Consider the following 23,020-nt stretch of genomic DNA (forward strand, 5'->3'; position numbering starts at 1 on the left):
GTTGTGTGTCACTTGTGTGTCTGAAAACTGCTGCCTTTGATACATCGCCTGATGATGTCACAATACTCACAGAATGAAACTCCTCCTTTGAAGCTGCTTTGAAGAATTTCCAAAATCACATGTGATTCAGATGTAAACACAAAGGCTGCCCCACTGTCACCATTCAGAGCAGCTGAGAAGCTGATTGATACAAATACATGCTAAGCCAGCAGCCTACCCATTAAGATAACTTAGTATGTGCTAACTAATTCAGATGTTCTTCACCCCACACCCTAAAAACTGATAAAACTTGTCATTGACTTCTGAAATCATCAACACTATCCCAACAAATAGGACTTACTGCTCTCAGAACACAAGTCTGTGCTTCATTTCGGGAAATGTTGACGAAAAATTCACTCACTCAGCTGATCTGAAGAAATCTATCAAAACTGGTTTTAATTCCATCCAGGACAACCGCAAAGAGAAGCACTTGTACAAAAGGAAGTCGTCTGTGTTTCATAATTGAAATGGGCAGTATTGTATTCTAAGAAGATGTTGTTGTCTTTGTCAGTCAGCGCTGCCCCAACAAGTAGCACTTACTGAATTCAACAGTCAAGTTAGTGCTCAAGTTAAGGTAACATTTGTGACTTTCAAACTACTTCCTTATCCCCCACCCCCCATATCACTGATAATATCTGCTGTCCTGGTGATTGAAGAAAGGAAGGAATGGCATTCCTACGCAGATTCCACAGAGATGGGATTCAAGTTTATATGCTGCAGCTCAGCTAGTACTAGTACTTGACGTAACTTCATTATGATGTTTAGACGTGAGTTTAAAAAAAGAGGCCAAAACATTAGGAGTTTGCCTTTAAGTGGACTTCAATGGCTGCTGTTTTGTCATCACATGTACACTTGTGTTCACTTTGGTAATTTGGTAGGATGACTACACAGGATAAATTGCTCCAAGCTGAGTGGATAGTTGAGAGATCAGGGTGTTGCACAAGATAAGTACTTCCTGTGCTTCATTATCAACGCTGAAGATGGCGGGGATTGAACGCAGGGCCTCATACAGGCAAAGCATGCACTCTACCACTGAGCTACATCCCCTGCATGCTGCACAATGCCTGCTGGAAACTAATCACTAATCTGTTACAAAGGAAATGATCTATCTGCAGTCTTTACTCTGATCATTGTAACTTTGTGTTATTGTTGTATCTGATAAGTTAAGCTGCACTTCTAATGACCACCAGGGGGCAGTTCCACTGGTTGGAAAAAGATCAAACTTAAATAATTACATAGCCTATCATAGTTCAAAGCTTTTGATCCAGTGAGACATTTATAAGCAGTTAGAGCACATTGAACAGAACCTGTTGAAGTCAGAGAAGCCTTCCTGAATTCATGTTGTCTAACTTACTGACACTTGAATAGTGGAACTGCAGACAGTGGACACATCATATGAGGGGCTCCTCTGGGATTTACACACAGAACCTCTTGCACCCAAAGTCAGAATCATACCCCTCGATCAGGGGTCTGCAACCTTTATTTATTTCACCTTTATTGCCATTATTTAGTTTGATATTGATTAAGAAAAACCAATAACATCCAACCACCACCCAAAACAGAGCTTCATGATGACCCTGTAGTTGGCACACACCCTCTGGTCCCCCTTCTTGAAGTGCTGTTCATCATTATTTTGTTTGTGTGTAGCTGTTCTGTTGTTAATGTTGGATCTTTCTTGTCAATAAAGAACGCTTGAATAAAGATCAGAATGAAAAGTAAAATTTTTTCAATAATTTAAAAGCCCTTATCAAGGGCTCGTTGGTCTAGGGGTATGATTCTTGCTTTGGGTGCGAGAGGTCCCGGGTTCAAATCCCGGACGAGCCCTTCATATGAAGTGTCCAATGATCTGCCCCCCTTCTGCTGTGGACATTTTACCTCCTTCACTTTGCAGCAAAACATTTCCAATATTATTTTTCTAAACATTGATTCAATGTGGTCCTTAACCTGCAATATGCCCTTTAAGGTAACATTTGTGACTTTCTAACTACTTTCTAAACCCTCCACCCTCCATATCATTGATAAAACTTACTGACTTTTGGGTTGTTTTTTTTTTTTTTTATATTGTTCAAAATAAACTGAAATAAAATCAAATGGTGATGTGTGTCCATCTAAAATAATGGGAAATAGTGATGTGAAATGTGATGTGAAGAAATTAAATGGATCATCAGAAAAACACGTCCTGTTGCACCACAGAGTATGTGAGCGTTTACCAAAAGTGCAAACAGATGAGCTGACCCTGACGTGAGTTGAACACGCAACCTTCTGATCTGGAGTCAGACGCGCTACCATTGCGCCACAGAGTCTCTCAGAAGTGCACAACTGTAGGAGTTGAAACGCATCAAAACATATTAAATGACCAAAATAAAGATTTGAAGAAGGAAATACACATAACAGTCTGTGTTTTTTGGAGGATTTTTTGGAGGATTTTTTGCAGTTCCTCATCAGAGACTGGCAGCTGGACACACATGTCAGGATGGCTCAGTGGTCTTTTGGAGCCCACTGAGAGACGTGCTGTGTTTAATCTACTTTCTCTTATCCAGCATACATCGACCAACAATGACTGCTGGAGTCAAATATCTTATCGATTTGAACCAACATGAAACTCGCTGAGGTTTAAATAGTGTAACTACAGCTGCTGGTCATTAAGTCTCTGTGGGGCAATGAGCCAGTGTGTTCGGCTGCTAACTGAAAGGATGGTGGACAGGAACCTGCAGAGAGATGCTGAGGTTGTGAGTTCAAGCTTCAGCTGGAGCATCTGGCAGTCTGTGGATTACTCCTGGAATGAACTTAATAAACTTTGCACCAGAGTGTAGCAAAAAAAAAAAAATCTGTGATGTGTGCACACTGTTAATGAAGCTCCAAAGACAATAATGGCCATGCCAGATAACTTTGAGTTCTGCCGACAGAAGAAAGAACCAAACTGGGCGAGGAGCCAGATGTTTGTTGGATCAGGAATCCTGAAATGTCTCTCTTTTGTGCAGTCAGGATGTCAAAGCAATCTCAGACTGTCCCTGTTTTACAATCTGTCTTTTTCTTTTGTCCTCAGTAAAATAAACTACATTTAAAAGCTTCACAATGTGAACAAGCTTCCAATGACAACCGTCCCAAGTAAAGTCTCCATATTGTTCAACTTTTGCCCAAATGATTCAGTTGTGGAACTATTTTTCACTCCTATGCCGATGATCCCCTCCAACGAGACAACCACCTTTTGTTACTCAGTGTGATTCAACTTTTTTAAGATTTGGCAATATATATGAATGAATCTGATTTAATTTGAATCTGTGATTTTTGTTTTGCTGGCCATCAGAATTTATAATGAAACTAGTTGTGCTAACTCAGACGTGGCTAGATTTGTAAAGTACGAACACACTAACAAAATAAAAATAAATTTTGAAAATGGTCCATAGAAGTCTAATATATCATCGAAGCATGTTAAAGGAACTGAGGTTCTAGTCCCAACCACTAAATTCTCATTATTAACTAAAGCTGTGCCCCGTATAAGGCTCGAACTCACAACCTTCAAATTATGAGACTGACGTGCTGCTTACTGCACCAAATGTTTCAAGTAACCCAAATAGGAAAGTTCCTTATTGACAGCATTGTTGCGCTTTGCGACATCTGAGCTAAAGATACAAATAAACTAATATAAATTGGCTTTTATTTTGAAATGCTCTTGTTCTTTCTGTAGCTTAAAGCGTTAACGAGTTGAAACGCAGCAAAACATATTAAATGATAAAAGTATAAATACAAATACAATAAAAAATTGTACGGTCCATGGTGTAATCGTTAGCACTCTAAATCTGTCACTCATAACAGTTTTAGATTTAATTAAACAATTCAAGATTGTTGTGTGTGTGTTGTGGATGAAAAATCTGCATAAAATGGGAATATGATTGCTTGACAATCAAGGGTTAGGACTGAAAACACTAAAACCTGTGGCTCCCTGTGGTGCAGAAAGAGAAAAGACAATTGTAGAGTTCTTCCCTGAGCTCTGGTGAATATTTATTACAGGTGCTGCAGGAAGACAGAAGGTTGTTTCAAGACTCATGAGTGGCGAATTTACAGCATTTAGTTTGCATTTAGAGCCAGGTGATCAGAATGAGGATGCAACTTTAAGGAGGAGATTGGAGTTGTTCTTTGGGTATTCAGACAGGAAGTGTCATTTATTTAGTGTCATAACATGTAGCATGATTCTTGTGCTGGACGTCAGGAGTGAAGGCAGTAACTCCAACAGTTCCAATATGATCAGGACTGTGGCAGTAAAACAAAGAAGCATGAAACCAGATTCTGTGATGTCACAAAGGTTCTAATGACATCAAAGAGATCAAAGACTCCTCCCACTTTTTTGTCATGACCTCCACAGTAGAGTGCACTCTGTTAGTGAAGCTCAAAAGACAAACGTGGTCCTGCCAGATACCTTTGAGTTCTGCCAGTTTGTTTCTTGTCAATGAAAGCCAACCCGCTAATTCATCTCCCTGTGAACAAAAGTTACAGTGACAGACGATACAAACCCCAGGTGGGCTGAAATGAGGAGCTCTTGATCAGTGTGTGATCTTGTGTTTGTGTGTATGTGTTTTTATTTTTAGTCAGGCGGCCCCTACACTGACTTTGCCCCTTCGATAGCTCAGTTGGTAGAGCGGAGGACTGTAGTGGCTCATCATTGAAATCCTTAGGTCGCTGGTTCAAATCCGGCTTGAAGGAGATCAGTTTTTTTCATCGACCTCATCCTGCACAGTGATGAGTCTGCCGACAGAAGCAACAACAAAACTGGAACTATTTGGACTGAACTGGATTTGAAACCTTCACTGTCACCACCCACCAATGCCAGTTTGTTTCTTGTCAATGAAAACTAATCAGCTAATTCAGGCATTTTTCATCTCCCTGTGAACAAAAGTTATAGAAGCCAGTGAAAGACGATACCAACACCAGGTGGGCTGAAATGAGAAACATCACAGTCAACCGGAGTTCATGCTTGCGTATGAAAACATGCAGGTTTGGCAGGGAGCACCCAAATTTGAACTGGGGACCTCTTGACCTGCAGTCAAATGGCCACACCGTTCATGTGACATTATGTTACGGCTTCAGCTGGCGTCTTCACTGTGGCAAGTGTCTTGTCAAGATCCTTCAAGTAACACAACCAGACAGCAAACTTCACACAGCTCCATGGTGTAATTGTTAGCACTCTAAATCTGTAATTCATATAACAGTGGGCGTTGTGCACCATGCATGCCCTCTACCTCAGTGGTAGAGCTGATGTTGATGTTACGGCAGTTGCCTTGCCCCTTTCCTCTACTTTGGTTTCACCAGAACCATTAAATATGGTATAACCTGTAATACATAACTTCCCAACCACGAAGGGACTCGAACCCTCAGTCTTCTGATCCGAAGTCAGACGCCTTGTCCATTAGGCCACGTGGTCACTGGGCCATGGTGATGTCTCGTTGTCAGAATCAGTCAGTTCTTTCTCTTGGCATGATAACACTGTGAGAGATGTGCTTTTGAAGCCTTCAATGTGGGACTTTGGAGAAGTGGATGGTGAACAGAACATCCTGCATTAATGTGGTCAGCCAGCCGAAATAGCTCAGTTGGGAGAGCGTTAGACTGAAGATCTAAAGGTCCCTGGTTCAATCCCGGGTTTCGGCATCGGAGGTGGTACCTGAGTGAGGTTCAAGCTCAGGTTTTTTTTTACCTACATTTCCAATATTCTCCGTCCTCTTTCAACCACAGCATGAAATATTGTGAGGTTGGATGCGTCACGCTGACTGGTTGTGTGTCCAAAAGGCTGTCAAACACATCTTTCTTCCATTTTCTCCTCCAAACATTTGTACACAGTTTTGAGATTTCCCATAATGTCATATGTGTGTCATTTTTGCAGTGAAGTATTTAATTAAATGTAAAACTGTTATAAACGGAGTGCTGCATCAGTGGCCACCATCACTTCAAGTAACCCAAATGGGAAAGATCCTTATTGACAGCATTGTTGCGCTTTGCTACATCTGAACTAAAGATACAAATAAAATAATCTAATATAATCTAATCTAATAATCTAAAGTACTTTGCAGTTTAAACATAACAGCTGAAAAAGAGGACATTTCACTACTAAATCCCTTCTGACAGCCAGCAGGAGCTTCACTCACACTTCTGGAATTTTCCTGTCCAGGCAGGGAAGGTTTCAGCTGCTGTCTTACTTAACATTAACAATGAGGCACTGCTGGGATTTGAACCCAGGATCTCCTGTTTACAAGACAGGCGCTTTGACCAGCTAAGCCACAGCACCACTCTCTCAGCTGTAGGATGTGACGATGGAATTGTAATGTGCATGCTACAGTTGGGTTTGATGATAAAGGGGTGGAGTTTCTTTTTGTATTGTTTTAAAGTCAGCTCTGCCTGGATACAACAGTGGTCAGGGCTGTATGATGTATGTTTATACTGAAACACTGACAGCTCTCCTCCATCTCACTCTTTTACTTACTCTGGGTTCCAGGCCTTGTTGGTGCAGCAGGCAGCACGTCAGTCTCATAATCTGAAGGGTTAGGATTACCGCCAGTAAAGGGACTAATGTTCATTGTATGCTGAAGATACCTCATCCTAAGTATCCCACAAAGTCATGACTCCTGCCAAATCATGAAATTTTCTTCCTCCAAACACAGTACAAACTATAAAGATTTTGTCACCCCTCTTTCTCTTGTCAGCATGAATTTAGCCATCCACCCAGTGGTAGTGTGGCCGAGCGGTCCAAGGTGCTGGATTAATTCTCCAGTCTCTTCGGAGGCGCCCCTTAGCAGAGGATGGTTTCCATCATCCACCTCTGGTTCTGACTTGTGTGGCGTTTTGTTTTGATGAACCTCATTATTTACACACAGCACATTCAGGACATTAATGTGTGCAGTTTATTTTATGCTAAAGAAAATCCTTTGTTATTTGTCTCAGTGGACTTGGCTCATCATATTTTGCTGACTAACTGGTATTGGAGTTGTAAGCTCCTTATTTTGGCCTTCTCTTGTTGCCGTATCTCCAAAGAGCTAAAGTCTTGTGTAGAAAAAACTGAAAGATCTGACAATGTTTTGCTGTACATCCAGATAACGTTTGAATTAACCTTCAACAGGTTTCAAACACATTTAGAGATCATTCACGACCACTCGGCCACCTCGTCATGTTGGCTGTTTGTAAATGTTAGCACCTTGAAACGTCCGACATAGCTTTTTATCTCTCATTTCAGCATTAAGAAGCAATGCCTGCTATAAAAGGCATTCACGTGGAAGACCTAGAACCTGTGATGTGTTTCACTAAGAGCTCAGTCATCACACTCAACTGATGTTGTCAACAGGTTACATTCAGAGGAATAGAGGTAATTAGTAGCGATGGGATTCAAACCGACCCCTCTAAGAGACCGCAGAATGAATGCAGCACCTTGGACCGCTTGGCCAAACTACCACCTTCACAGCAGTAATGACACCCATGTCACATTATGAGAAACCTGGATGCTGTGTCCAAAGGTTTGGAGGAGAGAATGGCAGAAAGATGTCTTTGAAGCCTTTTGGACACACAACCAGTCAGCGTGAAATATCAGCGTGTTAGACAAGACTGAGTGACGAGTGACTAAGCAGGATAATGTGGAGCGGTAACTGAGGGATCAGAGTGTTGGAGAGCAGAACTCTTTCCTGTGCTTCAGATACACTGTTTGGTTCTGAGCTGATCACTAATAATCAATGAATGATCAATAATCTTCTCAGCTGCTCTGAATGGTGACAGTGGGGCAGCTTTTGTGTTTACATCTGAATCACATGTGATTTTGGAAATTCTTTGAAGCAGCTTCAAAGGAAAGACTTTCATTCTGTGAGTACTGTGACATCATCAGATGACATCATCAGGTGACGTATCAAAGGCAGCAGCTCTTCAGACTCACATCACAATAAGTTTTGTGTCTTATTTGGCTCCATTTGGTGGAAGCTGTGAATCGCAGGATTCAGGGGGAAGTGATCTCACAGTAAACATTGGAACTAAACACAGGAAGTAAGCTACAGGAAAGTAGATCCCTCGAGCTGGTTCAAACCTGAACCTTCTACTGCTGGATGTGCTGCTGTGACGTGTGTTAGCAGAAACACATCACAGGCTTCAGTGGCACAATCGGCCAGCGCGCGGTTCTTATATGACAGTAACCTGCAGAGTGATTCTTTCTTTCTTTCTCATGGACATGAACATTCTTTCCTTTTTATGTACGCGAACATTCTTTCTTTTTATATACAAGAACATTCTTTTTTATGTACCCGAACATTCTTTCTTTTTTTTATGGACATGAACATTCTTTCCTTTTTATGTATGTGAACATTCTTTCTTTTTTATGGACATGAACATTCTTTCCTTTTTATGTATGTGAACATTCTTTCTTTTTTATGGACATCAACATTCTTTCCTTTTTATGTACGCGAACATTCTTTCTTTTTTTTTATTGACATGAACATTCTTGTTTTACATACATGAACATTCTTTCCTTTTTATGTACCCGAACATTCTTTCTTTTTATGTACAAGAACATTCTTTTTTATGTACGTGAACATTCTTAGTTCCACTATAAAAGGCATTCATGAGGGAGACCTAGAATCCATGATGTGTTACAATAAGAGCTCAGTCATCATCAGCCATCACATTCACCTGATTTTGTACACAGGCTGGATCCAGAGCAGAGCTGGGCATTATACAACGCGCACGATTGATCAGCCCATGACCCAAGTTGTGCATATTCTATTACAGGAAATGTTGTACATTACAGTGTGCCATTTATGAGTCAGTATGTTCTGTTTATTAATGTTTAAGCTTCAGTCTCCTTATGCTTAGTTAACGTTTCTTAAACAGGGACTGTTTTTGTCAATTTTTTGGAGTTATATTTCAGAATGATATAAATTGTTCTTTGTTGTGACATTTTTTCTGTTAATTAAAAGAAAAGAAAAATCTTGTTTCACACCTCTGTCCTTTTCTGTTTGATCCCCAACAGTGCTCATGAGTTTAATATATAGAAAACCTAAAGTAGGATTTTATTCCATAACAGCAAGACAAAGTGTGTCATTAATCTGAGTTAAAAACTGAGTTCATGTTCTGATAGATTTATTTTACAGCTGTAGTAACAATAAATTTCCAGCAGGTGGAAGTATTGCTGCTCAGATGTCATGTACACTGTGGGACACACAATACTCACAGAGGACTTTATTGTGCTGCAGTGAGATGTATAAAAAGCTCCAGTTCTACAGTCAGAAGATGTCCAGTCTGAAGGTGGATGAGTTCTGACTGCAGAAGAAAGTTTCAGAGCGTCTTCCAATGGCTGATTATTGATCTGTGATCAGGTTATGAGCTATAAACACTGATCATCTTCAGGTTGGTACAACAGTCAATCAAACATGCTGCTTTCTGGATCTTAGCATTAATTATAAGAACAAGTGTTGGCAAAAAATGCTGTCTGTGACATTCACATTAGAATTCCAAACAATATGCAAACTCCATGTCTGAATAGAGGTGGATGTGTGAACGTGTGTTAAAATCAGAGAGAATTTACACTCATTCAACTCAAATCCAGGAACATCCCAAACATGACTATTAGTCCTGTCTGAGAGTTTCCTCCACTGACAGCAAACATACTGTATATCCATACTGATCACTGTGATCAGGTTTGAATCATCTCTGTGAGAATCCCACATGAAGCTGTCAGTCCTGCTGGATACACACACATCCCACTGAACACATTTTACCTCACTATCATATGAAGAAATATCACAAACCAGATGAACTTCTCAATGTGATGATCAGAGAGCCTTTAGATTTCATCATCATATGATAGAAACATCCAAACAGCTCCATCTGCTGGTTCTGCTCTGTTTTATCAATGTGTCCCAAACTGCACACACACTGAATTACACAATAAAGCTCTAACGGAGAGTATCAGAATCAGAAACAGCTGTTTGGTGTCTTATCGTCAACAGTTCAGGAAACGGACAGATCTGTAGATACTGAGGCGACAGAACTTCACTGCTCTCCGACAGAGAAGCTGGATGCTGCTGTTGTGCCCTTAAACAGGAAAATAGTGAGATGACAGGGACGAAGAAACAAACACAGCTCTCACCTTCACTCATTTTAATGAATGTGGGTGCCTTCCACTGTCTGAGCCCCGAGGCATGACTAATGGATCGATGCACAATCAACTTAGATATAAACACAAATGGCCATTTCGTATTATTTTACTCTGGCTGTATGTCACAGTTTTTGCATTAACCATAGCAACGTAGAAATAACAAAAAAATAAAAATTTAAAATAAAAATTTAAATTTAAAAAATTAAATAAGATAAAATAAAATAAATAAAAAATGCAAATAAATAAAATGCAAATTGATTAAATCATGTATTTTGAAAAATTTTATAATTTTGAAATTATAATTCTTCATCTACCATGTTTTGTTTATTTTTATTTTTTCCTCTTTTTTTTCGTAATGCTTATGATATTTCATGACATGTTTAACAAACCATTTTTATAACTTAGAATGTAAACATAAATTGTGAAAACTTCAGTGATTTACGATTTATTATTTACAACCATTGATATTAAATAGCAGGCAGCGTCTCAAGTGTTCTTCGGACAGCTATCTAAAAATATTTACAAACCAATCAGATTTCACAATAAGGTGCTGCACAAATTATTCCTTTATCCGAAACTCACTATCAATATCTCTGTCTTTCTTTTGCTGCTGTCCCTCCAACATCTTTCTCCTCTCCCTCAGCAACCAAATGCTGATTGTGACTCATACTTTTTTGATTGGCTGACGTGTTGCATTTTTCCACCAATAGGAAAGGGGGCGTCACGTTTCTTTCTGCTTGTGAGCGCTTTCCTTTTTTTTATCCGGCGGGACAACAATATTCAGGAAAGAGCAGAAAGTATGTCGTAAATTGTTTATTGCTCGGCCTATCAGCAGGTTTAAATACTGTACATAGTTTTAAGTCCACACTTTGGACACAAGTTGAAATGGAGACTCAGTGAGGCTGCGTCTTCTTGTTACATCATCTTAAATGGGATGGGATAAAATATGTCACAGTTACACTGACAACAGAGGAAACAGACACACACACACACACACACACACACACACACACACACACACACACACACACACACACACACACACACACACACACACACACACACACAGGGTCGTGTGACTTCCAGTAACCGCAGCAGCTGAGAGGAAAAGTGTTCAGAGTTCAGCCTCCATTTTGAAGCTGTCGGAGCAGAAGCAGGGAAACTGAAGGCTGAGGCCGGTGAGTGTTAACATTATTATTATTTCACTGTCAGTTTGTCCCTGTGGACTGTGGAGGGACGAAGACTCACAGTGGACTTCTGTAACACTGAGACACTGAGACATGGAGGTCAGAGTTCACTTTGACGAACAGAGAAAAACTCCAGCTGAGCTGAGAACAGACCGTAATGTCTGATAGTATCAAAGGATGAAGGATCATGTTATTGTCCCATATTTTCCGATATACTGTCAGATATACACTCACCGGCCACTTTATTAGGTACACCATGCTAGTAACAGGTTGGACCCCCTTTTGCCTTCAGAACTGCCTCAATTCTTCGTGGCATAGATTCAACAAGGTGCTGGAAGCATTCCTCAGAGAGTTTGGTCCATATTGACATGGACTTCAAAAAATGTGTGTTTTCTTTTGTCAGTTTGATCAATCATTGTTTCCTCTTAAGTAAAATTGAGCTTTTACTTTTTTGCTTACTTATTCAATCATGAAATTTTTCCTAAAGAAAAATACTAAACCAAATGCAAACCAAACAATTGAGGTGTGTTGGTTATCACCATGTAGTGGACAGATAGTAAAACTTCACATCCTGTTTGTTTCTAATAAGGAGGAAGAAAAGTTGAGTAATGAAGAAGTGAAAAACGAGCAGCCACATGTTTTTTGAACACACAAAGCTGTAATGCGTGTAAATCAACCTGAAGTGAGTTCAGCAGGAGAGAATCTGTATATTTCTGATCAGCAGGATCACTGTGATCACATTGTGCTTGTTGATTTAGATTTTTATGTTACTTTTGGCAGCAGTTTGATTATAATCTGAGTTTATTGATGGAGGTTCCTCAGAACTGGTCAGCTCTCTAAGAGGCCTCTGAACTCAGTTTGACTTCAGTTTCCTCAGTTCATTTGTCTTCCAATACATTTAGAAACAATAAGAAACAAAGGCAGCACTTTAATATGACCAGTTTGTTCAGCACAAACTGTTTGATTTCTCCACACTGTGACTGATTTAATGTAAAATGTTCCCACATTGTTTATCACCATCTAGTGGACAGATAGTAGAACTTCATCACATCATGTTTGTTTCCTGTAATGAAGAAGAAAACTGGTTCAGTAACATTAATGTCAAATCTTTCCACATTATTCCAGATCAACGATGAAGTGACTATAATGTTTTTAGGAAAATACATTTCATTGTTTATCACCTCTTTCCAGAAGGACACTGATTTAATACATGTAATATTCAAGGTATATGTCTTCTAAAAACATTGTCTCAGTTCTGTTGCTTTTTTAAGACTGAAACCACAAAAACGTGCAGTTTTTTTAAGCTGAAGACAGTAGATGAAGAGAGATGTCGGTTTAAAGTTGAAGCAAACGACAAAAGATACAAATACGAAACACTTGCCCATGGACATTTATGTTTTGTCTTCTTTCTGCATCATTTTCCTCTTTGACAATTAATAAGGTATATGAATAGTAGACATTAGAATTGAATATTGAAATGATGAAGATTTATTTTTTGCAAGGTTTTTTAGATGGTCACAACAAATTAATCTTAAGTGATTTTTTTTTTTTTTTTAAATCAACTTTCACGATGAAGGGATAGGGTTCAGGTTAAGTGATTTCCTTGAACTGCTGTGCCGTGTTTCTGTTGAGCAATGACAGAACTAACATGTCCTTATTGGTCTGAAACCTTGAATGAACTTGGCTGAAAGAATTTAACTCTTATGGGCAACATGCAAACATTGCTGAACACCACAATATGGATCACAACCGTACTTTTCACTATTTCAATTCAGAAATAAATATATGGGAGTCCAAAACGGAACACCCCAAAATAACTGCAGACTTGAACTATGAACAAAAATTACAACCTCTGAACCAAAAAAACAAAACAATAACTACAACCAAAGAATAATGTGGCTGTGTTCATACCATGAAATCTGACTGTATACTGTATAAAAACAGTTTTTTTTTTTTTAAACAGCATCACATGATCATTGATGTGAATTCATCTATTACTTAATCTGAGGTGACAGAACCCAACTTTAACCCCTGAATGTACAGTATACTGCATTTTCCACTTTCCACGGTCACGTGAAAGTACATTCCTGATTGCAGCCACCAACATTGTCCGAATAAATACACGAGTGATTACAGTCTGCTAGATCTACTATTATGTTTAATAGGGCCATACTAGCCCTCATATCTGGGACAGACGTATGATGATAACATTGATTGAACAGCTTATGTTACAGCTTCAGCTGGTGTCTTCACACCATCGATTTCTAAGAATTACAAAAGAAACTATTAAAACTGATGGGCCATAACGTTAATCGATCATATTGTTGAGCTATCCAGGACACTTTACTGTTTATGTGTTGAGAATAATTAACAATGTCTTTAAAACTGACAGTGAGGAAAACACTGACAGGCAGCGGGTCCTCTTCAGTCTGCCCAATGACTGGCCTGATTAAAATGAAAATAAACAAATAAAAACGTTGAGGGATGTAGCGGTTTCTAGTTAAAAAATGATAAAGAAATGCAGAAAAGCAATGCAGCTTCTGTGCTCCTGAGTACTGACTGACAGAAAGAAAGACAAACTCACGCACACACACACACGCACACACTACACTACTACACTACCCCTGCATCTACTGTAGCTGTAGAGGTAGTGCCTTGGAGCTGCATAAAAGTTAATAAATATATCATAAGTATGGAGAAGAAGTGGTTGTTCCACAGCCAAATGAAGCCTTGAATTGTTTTTACTCTGTTTGGTGACCTGGATGTTTTCTTTGGTAATGCGCTTTGGGTACTGGAGGTGTGTGCTTATCTTACTCGTGTTTTTATTCAGGATTCATAATTTTTCCACAGCAGATGGGCCTTTCTTTGTCATTTGATTTCCCTCATAACATTCATCCTACCTTCTCTAGATTTGCTCTCAGTATGAAAAGCACCCCTGGATGACGTGGCACTGTGACTATTTAAATAAACATTGGATCAACTTATTATTCTTTATTTGGTGGCAAGAACTCAAATATTTCCACACCTGTGAGCTCTTCCTTAATGGTGTTGTTTTGAAAAAGTCAGAAATCCACAAAAGCGATGGCTGTTAGTAACACACAGTTAAACAGGCTGAGCTCCAAAGTGACTCAGTCTGACTGAAGCAGTGACGTGTTCAGATATAATCAGTGACGTTAGCTGAGTTAGTGTTCTGTCCACTGTGGCGGAAGAAGAGTCTGAATGAAGCTCTGTCTTAGACAAAATGAGGACACAAAGTGAAGTGAGGTACTTCCTTTTCTCCCCATCGACAGTTTGACCCAACGTAATGACGTGCTGGATAATACCTCTCAGACTGATTCTGTCCTGAAGATGATGGACTGTGTGTGTTTGGATTTGCTTGGTATTTTTGGGTGTGTATCTTTGGAACAAACTACTTGTCCTGTTTCTTCTTTGTCTTCTGTCAGTCAGAAAGTGTTTCCCTCTCAGACCGACTCCGTCCTGAAGATGATGGACTGTTATGAGGAAGAGGAGGCCAGACCAGAGTCTCCAGGATCAACCGGTCTGTCTCTGAAGTCTGACTGGTCCAAACACTTTATTCCTCCAGTCTTCAGTAATGGACCTGGACCCTCAGAGACAAAGTAAGAGACTGTGTAGATGAGAGTAAAAATCCATCCATAGATATTCATGATCCTGAATCATCCGTGCAGATACAGGAAGACACTGAGATGGAGCCTCTGGGTTTTATCACCAGAAACTATTGCTTGTGAGCTCTTCCCATTTTTATAGAACTGATGAAGAGGCAAAACATCTTTGACAAACCTCCAGCTGCTTTTGATTCAATTATTGGCTGGATACTGCATCAACGTTTTCTTTATTCAGTGGCACTAACTCAAAGATTCCCACACTTGGGAACTCTTCCTTAATGGTGCCATTATTGAAAAGTCAGAAATTCACCAAAACGATGGCTGTTAGTAACAAACAGTTAAACAGGCTGAGCTCCAAAGTTTCAAAGCTCCACCTGTCAACTCAAACCAATCAGGTGACTCAGTCTGACTGAAGCTGTGACGTCAGCTGAGTTAGTGTTCTGTCCACTGTGGAGGAAGAAGAGTCTGAATGAAGCTCTGTCCACAAAAAGACACCGAGACAAAATGAGGACACACAATGAAATGAGTCTGTGGTTATTCTCATTCAGCCAGGCCAAAGTCATATCTGGCCAACAATTGAATCGAACCCAACTGGACTTAGGTTTGTCGTGCCTCCTTATTTCAGGGGCTTTGATTCAGTTGTTGTTCTGGTCTTCTGTCAGTTTCCCTCTCAGACTGATTCTGTCCTGAAGATGATGTACTCTGTGTGTTTGGATTTACTTAGTATTTTTGGGTGTGTAGCTTTGGAACAAACTATTTGTCCTGTTTCTTCTTTGTCTTCTGTCAGTCAGAAAGTGTTTTCCTCGCAGACCGACTCCGTCCTGAAGATGATGGACTGTGATGAGGAAGAGGAGGTCAGACCAGAGTCTCCAGGATCAAGCTGTCTGTCTCTGAAGTCTGACTGGTCCAAAGACTTAATTCCTCCAGACTTCAGTAATGGACCTGGACCCTCAGAGACAAAGTAAGAGACTGTGAAGATGAGAATAAAAATCCATCCATAGATATTCATGATCCTGAATCATCCGTGCAGATACAGGAAGACACTGAGATGGAGCCTCTGGGTTTTATCACCAGAAACTATTGCTTGTGAGCTCTTCCCATTTTTATAGAACTGATGAAGAGGCAAAACATCTTTGACAAACCTCCAGCTGCTTTTGATTCAATTATTGGCTGGATACTGCATCAACTTTTTCTTTATTCAGTGGCACTAACTCAAAGATTCCCATACTTGGGAACTCTTCCTTAATGGTGCCATTATTGAAAAGTCAGAAATTCACAAAAGTGATGGCTGTTGGTAACACACAGTAAAACCCTCAGACACAAAGTAAGAGAGAGTAAAAATCCATCCATAGATATTCATGATCCTGAATCATCAGTGCAGATTCACCAGAAACTACTGATGTTTTTTTCTACCCAAACATTTTATGACATCAGTCAGATCATGTCAGTTATAAAGAAATGTTTTCACAGAGACAGGAAGAGGAAAAGACATGTCTCTGAAGAGGAGCAGCCGTCCCACTGTGCTCTGTGTCAGGACGTCCTGAAGGATCCAGTCTCTACCAGCTGTGGACACTGGGTCTGCAGACAGTGCTGCACCTCACACTGGGACCAGTCTGCTTCTTCAGGAGACTCCTCCTATCCCCAGTGTGGACAAAGATCCAGAACCAGACCAGGTCTGCAGACCAGCCCTGAACAGAGTGAGACTGAACCTCTGACTGACGTCTTTAGTTTTTCATCAGATCCTCAGACTCTCTGTCTTCAGTCTGACGTTGTCTCTTCTCTGTCAGCAGATCGTGTTCTACAGGAGGTTTTAGATCAACATAAGATCAGTCTGAGGACCAGATGTCAACATGTGACTGAAGGAACAGGAACAGGAAGTGGAACCCTCCTCAACAGGATCTACACTGAGCTCTACATCACAGAGGGACAGAGTGAAGAGGTTAATACCCAACATGAGGTAAGGCAGCTGGAGACAACTTCTAAGAAGAAGAGCCTCCATGATGCTCCAATCAAATGTCACCACATCTTTAGAGTCTCACCTGACCAGCAGAGTCCCATCAGACTGGTTCTGACCAACGGCGTCGCTGGAGTTGGAAAAACTTTCTCTGTGCAGAAGTTCAGTCTGGACTGGACAGAGGGCTTGGAGAACCAGGATGTCAGTCTGTTGGTTCTGCTTTCGTTCAGGGAGCTGAACCTGATCAGAGATCAGCAGTACAGTCTTCTCAGGCTGCTTCATGTTTTCCATCCAACATTACAGAAGGTCACAGCAGAGCAGCTGTCTGCCTGTAAAGTTCTGTTCATCCTGGACGGCCTGGATGAAAGCAGACTTTCACTGGACTTCACCAACAGGGAGGTCGTGTCTGACGTCACACAGGAGTCATCGGTCCACCTGCTGCTGACAAACCTCATCCAGGGGAAACTGCTTCCCTCGGCTCTGGTCTGGATCACTTCCAGACCTGCAGCAGCCAGTCAGATCCCTCCTTTGTGTGTTGACAGGCTAACAGAAGTCCGAGGCTTCACTGACGCCCAGCAGGAGGAGTACTTCAGGAGGAGGTCCAGGGATGAAGAGCTGTCCAACAGAATCATCTCACACATCAAGAAGTCCAAGAGCCTTCACATCATGTGTCAAGTCCCAGTTTTCTGCTGGATCATCGCTACAGTTCTGGAGCACATGTTGACTACAGACCAGCAAGGAGAGCTGCCCCAGACCATGACTGACCTGTACTCACACTTCCTGCTGGTCCAGACCAGAAGGAAGAGGATCAAGTACCATGAGGGACATGAGACAAGTCCACAGGAGCTGATGGAGGCTGACAGGGAAGTTCTTCTGAAGCTGGGGAGGCTGGCGTTTGAACATCTGGAGAAAGGGAACATCATGTTCTACCAAGAAGACCTGGAGCAGTGTGGTCTTGATGTCACAGAGGCCTCGGTGTACTCAGGACTCTGTACTGAGATCTTCAAAACAGAGAGTGTGATCTTCCAGAAAACAGTCTACTGCTTTGTTCATCTGAGTGTTCAGGAGTTTCTGGCTGCAGTCTACATGTTCCACTGTCACACCAACAGGAACAAGGAGGTCCTGAAGAACTTTCTGGGAAAAAAACACCAAGATTCAGCCCTGGAGGACTTTCTGATGGCAGTCCTGGAGAAATCCCTCAGAAATAAAAATGGTCACCTGGACCTGTTTGTCCGCTTCCTTCATGGTCTCTCTCTGCAGTCCAACCAGAGACTCTTAGGACGTCCGCTGGGTCAGACAGAAACCAAACCAGAGACCATCCAGAGAGCCATCAACAACCTGAAGAAGATGAGGAAGATGAAAATCTCCCCTGACAGAAACATCAACATCTTCCACTGTCTGATGGAGCTGAAGGATCACTCAGTTCATCAGGAGATCCAGGAGTTCCTCAAGTCAAACACCAGATCAGAGAAGGAACTCTCCCTGATCCACTGCTCAGCTCTGGCCTACATGCTACAGATGTCAGAGGATGTTCTGGATGAGTTAGACCTGAAGAAGTACAACACATCAAAGGAGGGACAACGGAGACTGATCCCAGCTGTGAGGAACTGCAGGAAGGCTCGGTGAGTCCACTCTCATTCTCATCCATCCTTCTTAGTGAAGATGTTTTTAAATCAAATCTGATTCAGATGGTGTTTCACTGTCAGCTGTTTGTTTTCAGATGATGCAAACGCTACCAGAGATAAATATTCACTTAGTTGTGTTTCTAGTGGAAATCCTGAAGACTGATGACATCAGCAAGTATCAGTGACTGATCATCTTCACAGCTTCACTGTTCACTGATCTCAACTCAGTGAAAATCAAAACAGTAGACAGTCAAATGTTTTCAGGTCAACGTGGCCTCATGGTCCCTCAGAGGAGACAGACCTGGGTCAGCCAACTGACCACATTTTGTCTCTTCACTGGAAAAATGATTGAAACTCTGACGGTGTGAGAGAGAGACTGAAGTCTCAGAGTCTTTAGTCCTCAAACCCTCCAGACGAATATGTAGTTTCCTCTGTCACAGTGACATGTTGTGTAATGTGTGTCAACACAGACTTGTTGGTTGTGGACTCTTAGAGACTCAGTGTGACTTTGTGGCCTCAGCTCTAAAGTCCAACCCCTCCCATCTGAGAGACCTGGACCTGAGTCAGAACCAAATAAAGGATTCAGGACTGAAGCTGGTGTGTGCTGGACTGGAGAGTCCAAACTGTGGACTGGAGACTCTGAGGTCAGTTCACTGACTGGACCTGCTGTAGTTTGAATGCTGTGCTGTTATTGGATGATGTGTGTTGAGACATGATGGTGACCATTGATCATTGATGAGGACATTTCTGATTGATGATGATTTGATCTTCATCTTTTATTCTTTACTCAGGTTGGAGAACTGCAAGTTGTCAAAGATCAGCTGTTCTTCTCTGGTCTCAGCTCTGAAGTCCAACCCCTCCCATCTCAGAGAACTGGACCTGAGTCACAACAACTTGAAGGATTCAGGACTGAAGGATCTGTGTGGTTTTCTGAAGAGTCCTCATTGTAGACTGGAGACTCTGAGGTCAGACTCATGTTTTATTTCTGCTCTCAGATTAATATGATGTTACAGTTGAGGTGACTCTGACCTGCAGACAGGTTTCTATTTATGAGGGAAAATGTAAACATTTAAACTGTTAAATGGTTGAAAATAACTTTGGAAAACTGAATTTTAATCATTTGAAAATGACATTGGAATTAGAAATAGTTTATCAATCAATGTTTTTTATTTCTGAAAGGGGACATCATATATTATTGAATGTATGTTAATATGCAGATTTTAGTCTGCTGTTTATTTCGTTTATTTGTTTGCGTGTCATTTCATAAAAAGGCCCAACCCACATGGGTTTATAAGACATGTATTTAATCATACAGTGGCTGTTGTAACAACATAAACGCTCATATCTGCATATAAACATACACATACATTATTATGCTTTTCTCAAGTCATAATGTTACATCATATTTTAAACACAAAAAATAACCAAATCAAAGATTTAGCTGTATTTCCTCTGCCTTGGAAATTAAATCAGCTACCACATGAGTCTCTTTGCTAAAAAGGAACTTATGTTTCTCAGAATCATCCAAATCAAAGAAATCAACATAAATAATAATCAATTTAGCCAACAAAAACACCTCAGAGGTGCTCGTATGCAGAACAACAAAACAAAAAATGGATCTTTCTACTTCATCCAGTTTGCATAGTGAACAAATCCGGTCTTCCTCAGGTGTGGCATTAAAGCTCCCTGTTTCTGGGACTAATGGAAGTGTTCCTGAACACAGCTGTCCATAATGATCTTTGTCTTTTAGTTCAGTTATACTTAGAGATGTGATAGCAAGGCTGGTAGTAGAACTATAAATTCATCTTTTATTCTTCACTCAGGTTGTGGGGCTGCACTTTGTCAGAGATCAGCTGTTCTTCTCTGGTCTCAGCTCTGAAGTCCAACCCCTCCCATCTCAGAGAACTGGACCTGAGTTGGAACAACCTGAAGGATTCAGACCTGAAGGATCTGTCTGATCTTGTGAAGAGTCCAGACTTCAGACTGGATACTCTGAGGTCAGTAGAGTTGGACTCAGTTCATGTTCCTTTAAGTAATATTGTTTAAGTGTTCTGAACACAACTGTCCATAATGATCTTTGTCTTTTAGTTCACTTATTCTTAATGTAAGGTTCCACACTGTAAGTGTTCTTATTAAGACAATAGGATCTTCATTTTGGCTTCCTCCAAACATCCAGAGACCATTTGTCAGGCCGGGACTCAGGTAGGACTCAGACGCAGAGGTTTTGCAAGACACAGACTTTATTCTGGGCAGCAATGATCTCAGAACCGAGTGATAAACAAATAGGGCTATGAAACTTTCATATTACGGGGATGTCACTAGGTTCTAAGTAAACTAGAAAACAAAAATCGCTCCCGAAGGAGGTTGATAATCCTACACTAGAAAAACCAAAAAGGAGGAAACAAAAACACTCCGTAAGGAGGAAAACCCTGACTAATAAAACAAAAGAAAACTCACTCACGCTACTAAGTGGAGGATCAAAAAAGGTACTAATATAAAACGTTATTGAAACTCAAAATCACTCTTAATAGAGGAAAACACAAAGGCTATGAACATGAATCTATCAAAAAGGATCTACAAACAAAAGGTCACTCATACAGAGGAAACACAAAGGCTATGAATAAAGGCTAAACTGAGATATAGAAATTACAACAAAAATTCAATCAATCGAGGACCAAAAGCTTACACAAGGAATTGAGGACTGTGGCATGGACGTGACGCTGGTGTGGGGCATGAATCGACGACACACTGGCACAGGACAAGGGGAAGACAGACTATTTGAGCTGTGGGGGGAAATGGGGAACTGGTGGAGACAATTGGTAATCATGAAGACGCACAGGCTACATGAGGAAGGGTAAGTGTTCTGAAACGAGAGGAGAGTTAGGAATTTCAAAATAAAACAGGAAATGACAAGTCACAATAAAACCAAGATGAGACAACCTCACCACGGTGTGACACCATTTATCTCTCTGCTTTAGGAACAATTTGTTGATACTATCTGTAATATCACAACATCATTTATTAATGAAAATATCAGATAAATTGCTCATATAGAATATTAATTTCAGCTCACTGGCCAAGGGATGGTGATGCAAAGTGTCAGAATGAAATATCTTTTTAGTAATTCTATGATCAGGCAGCTTCACAGATCTGTTCCACAGCTGGAGCATTTGTCTCTTATGTCTGATACTCGAGGGCTCCCAACCCAAATCACCATGAAGAGCCAACACTGAGGTCCATTTGTGTACTGCTGTAAGATAACCAATAGCTCTATGATGCTGAGTATTACAAAGAGAATATTCCCAGAATCCCCAGACAGCAGAAGCATCGTCTGACACACACACACACACACACACACACACACACACACACACACACACACACACACATTATAGAACAGAGTGAAAGTATGAACTCCCAGATGAGCACAGTGTTCAGACTTGTTCAGGGCTCAACCTGCAGACTGAGCTAAAACACTGACAGCTGGGTTAAATGTCATGTGTTGGTCCAACGTCAGGACATTTATACTGATCAGTGTAGGACAGCAGTACTGTCCCAAGATTAACAAAATTCAACTTGGCCTAAAATGCTCCACTTGTGTTTTGTCTTGGTTCTCCATTAGTCTCCACTTCCAGCACTGTTTTGGAACAATGTTCAGCATAATGAGAACATTCTTTCGGTATGGCACGTAACATGGCTCTATTGGTTCAGTTTGGAATATTCAACTGCAGTGGTTTGGTTCCACACTAAGATAAGGATTGGCTCTAAGGGCTGGTCTGCTGGGGGAGCAGTTGCCCCGTTTCCATCCTCTCTCTGCTGCAGGAAACATGTTTTCTCTGTCTGCCTCATGGATCTACTCAGATATGGTAAATATCAATCTCAGGATTCTATGGATTGATATCCCCTCCCATCCCTATAATCCATTTAGATGGTATAGATCAGAATAGATTCTGCCTATTTAAATATGATTTCCACATTCAACTCTCCTCTATTTCTTCAAATATATCATGAATGATAAGTTTGGTTTTCTGTCTAGAACTTCTGCAGCTTGTTCGTAGACTGTTTGACTGGTTTTAGAGTGGACTTACCTGCCAGAGCTCAGATTGTTATACAGGAGTTCACATGTGGCAGAATCAGAGATAGAAATAAAGTTTGGCTGACTCTGATGTTTGGTTATTTCTGATGTGTTAAAATCACAATGTTGACAGTTTGAGTCAGTTCAGGTTCTTATCAGTGTTGTTTCATTTTCAAATTAAAAATCTTTTCACTGTTTGTATTTGACTGTTGTGAAGCTGCTTCTTGTTGGTTCAGCTGTTTGACTTTCATTTTCTCAACTTCTACTTTCTAAACCTTCAGCTCTGAACAGATGATGAAACATTGAACACTTTCAAGCAGGAACTTTGTCTCCTAAAGTCACATCTTTTGTTCTTTACTCAGGTTGATGGGCTGCAGGTTGTCAGAGATCAGCTGTT

General features: G+C 40.7%; 1 protein-coding gene and 6 non-coding genes across 7 annotated transcripts; 4 read left to right on the forward strand and 3 right to left on the reverse strand.

Moving 5' to 3' along the window:
* Nucleotides 1-1,791: 1,791 nt before the first annotated feature.
* trnap-ugg (transfer RNA proline (anticodon UGG)) lies at nucleotides 1,792-1,863 on the forward strand. The gene has a single exon. It is a non-coding gene; the product is annotated as a tRNA-Pro (tRNA).
* Nucleotides 1,864-2,270: 407 nt separating this feature from the next.
* trnaw-cca (transfer RNA tryptophan (anticodon CCA)) lies at nucleotides 2,271-2,342 on the reverse strand. The gene has a single exon. It is a non-coding gene; the product is annotated as a tRNA-Trp (tRNA).
* A 2,310-nt stretch (nucleotides 2,343-4,652) lies between these two features.
* trnay-gua (transfer RNA tyrosine (anticodon GUA)) lies at nucleotides 4,653-4,740 on the forward strand. The gene is given in 2 exon segments: nucleotides 4,653-4,689; nucleotides 4,705-4,740. It is a non-coding gene; the product is annotated as a tRNA-Tyr (tRNA).
* A 645-nt stretch (nucleotides 4,741-5,385) lies between these two features.
* trnar-ucg (transfer RNA arginine (anticodon UCG)) lies at nucleotides 5,386-5,458 on the reverse strand. Its single transcript has one exon. It is a non-coding gene; the product is annotated as a tRNA-Arg (tRNA).
* Nucleotides 5,459-5,609: 151 nt separating this feature from the next.
* Nucleotides 5,610-5,682, forward strand: trnaf-gaa (transfer RNA phenylalanine (anticodon GAA)). Its single transcript has one exon. It is a non-coding gene; the product is annotated as a tRNA-Phe (tRNA).
* Nucleotides 5,683-6,242: 560 nt separating this feature from the next.
* On the reverse strand, nucleotides 6,243-6,316 carry trnat-ugu (transfer RNA threonine (anticodon UGU)). Its single transcript has one exon. It is a non-coding gene; the product is annotated as a tRNA-Thr (tRNA).
* Nucleotides 6,317-17,262: 10,946 nt separating this feature from the next.
* On the forward strand, nucleotides 17,263-19,178 carry LOC115053096 (protein NLRC3-like; the record flags this gene model as incomplete). Its single annotated transcript, XM_029517663.1, has 2 exons — nucleotides 17,263-18,545; nucleotides 19,019-19,178. Coding segments are annotated over 2 exons (1,443 nt in total), but the record flags the coding sequence as incomplete, so codon positions are not given.
* Between the last annotated feature and the right edge of the window lie 3,842 nt (nucleotides 19,179-23,020).

Source organism: Echeneis naucrates, chromosome 2 (assembly GCF_900963305.1).
Source record: "Echeneis naucrates chromosome 2, fEcheNa1.1, whole genome shotgun sequence".
In the NCBI taxonomy this organism is placed as follows: domain Eukaryota; kingdom Metazoa; phylum Chordata; class Actinopteri; order Carangiformes; family Echeneidae; genus Echeneis; species Echeneis naucrates.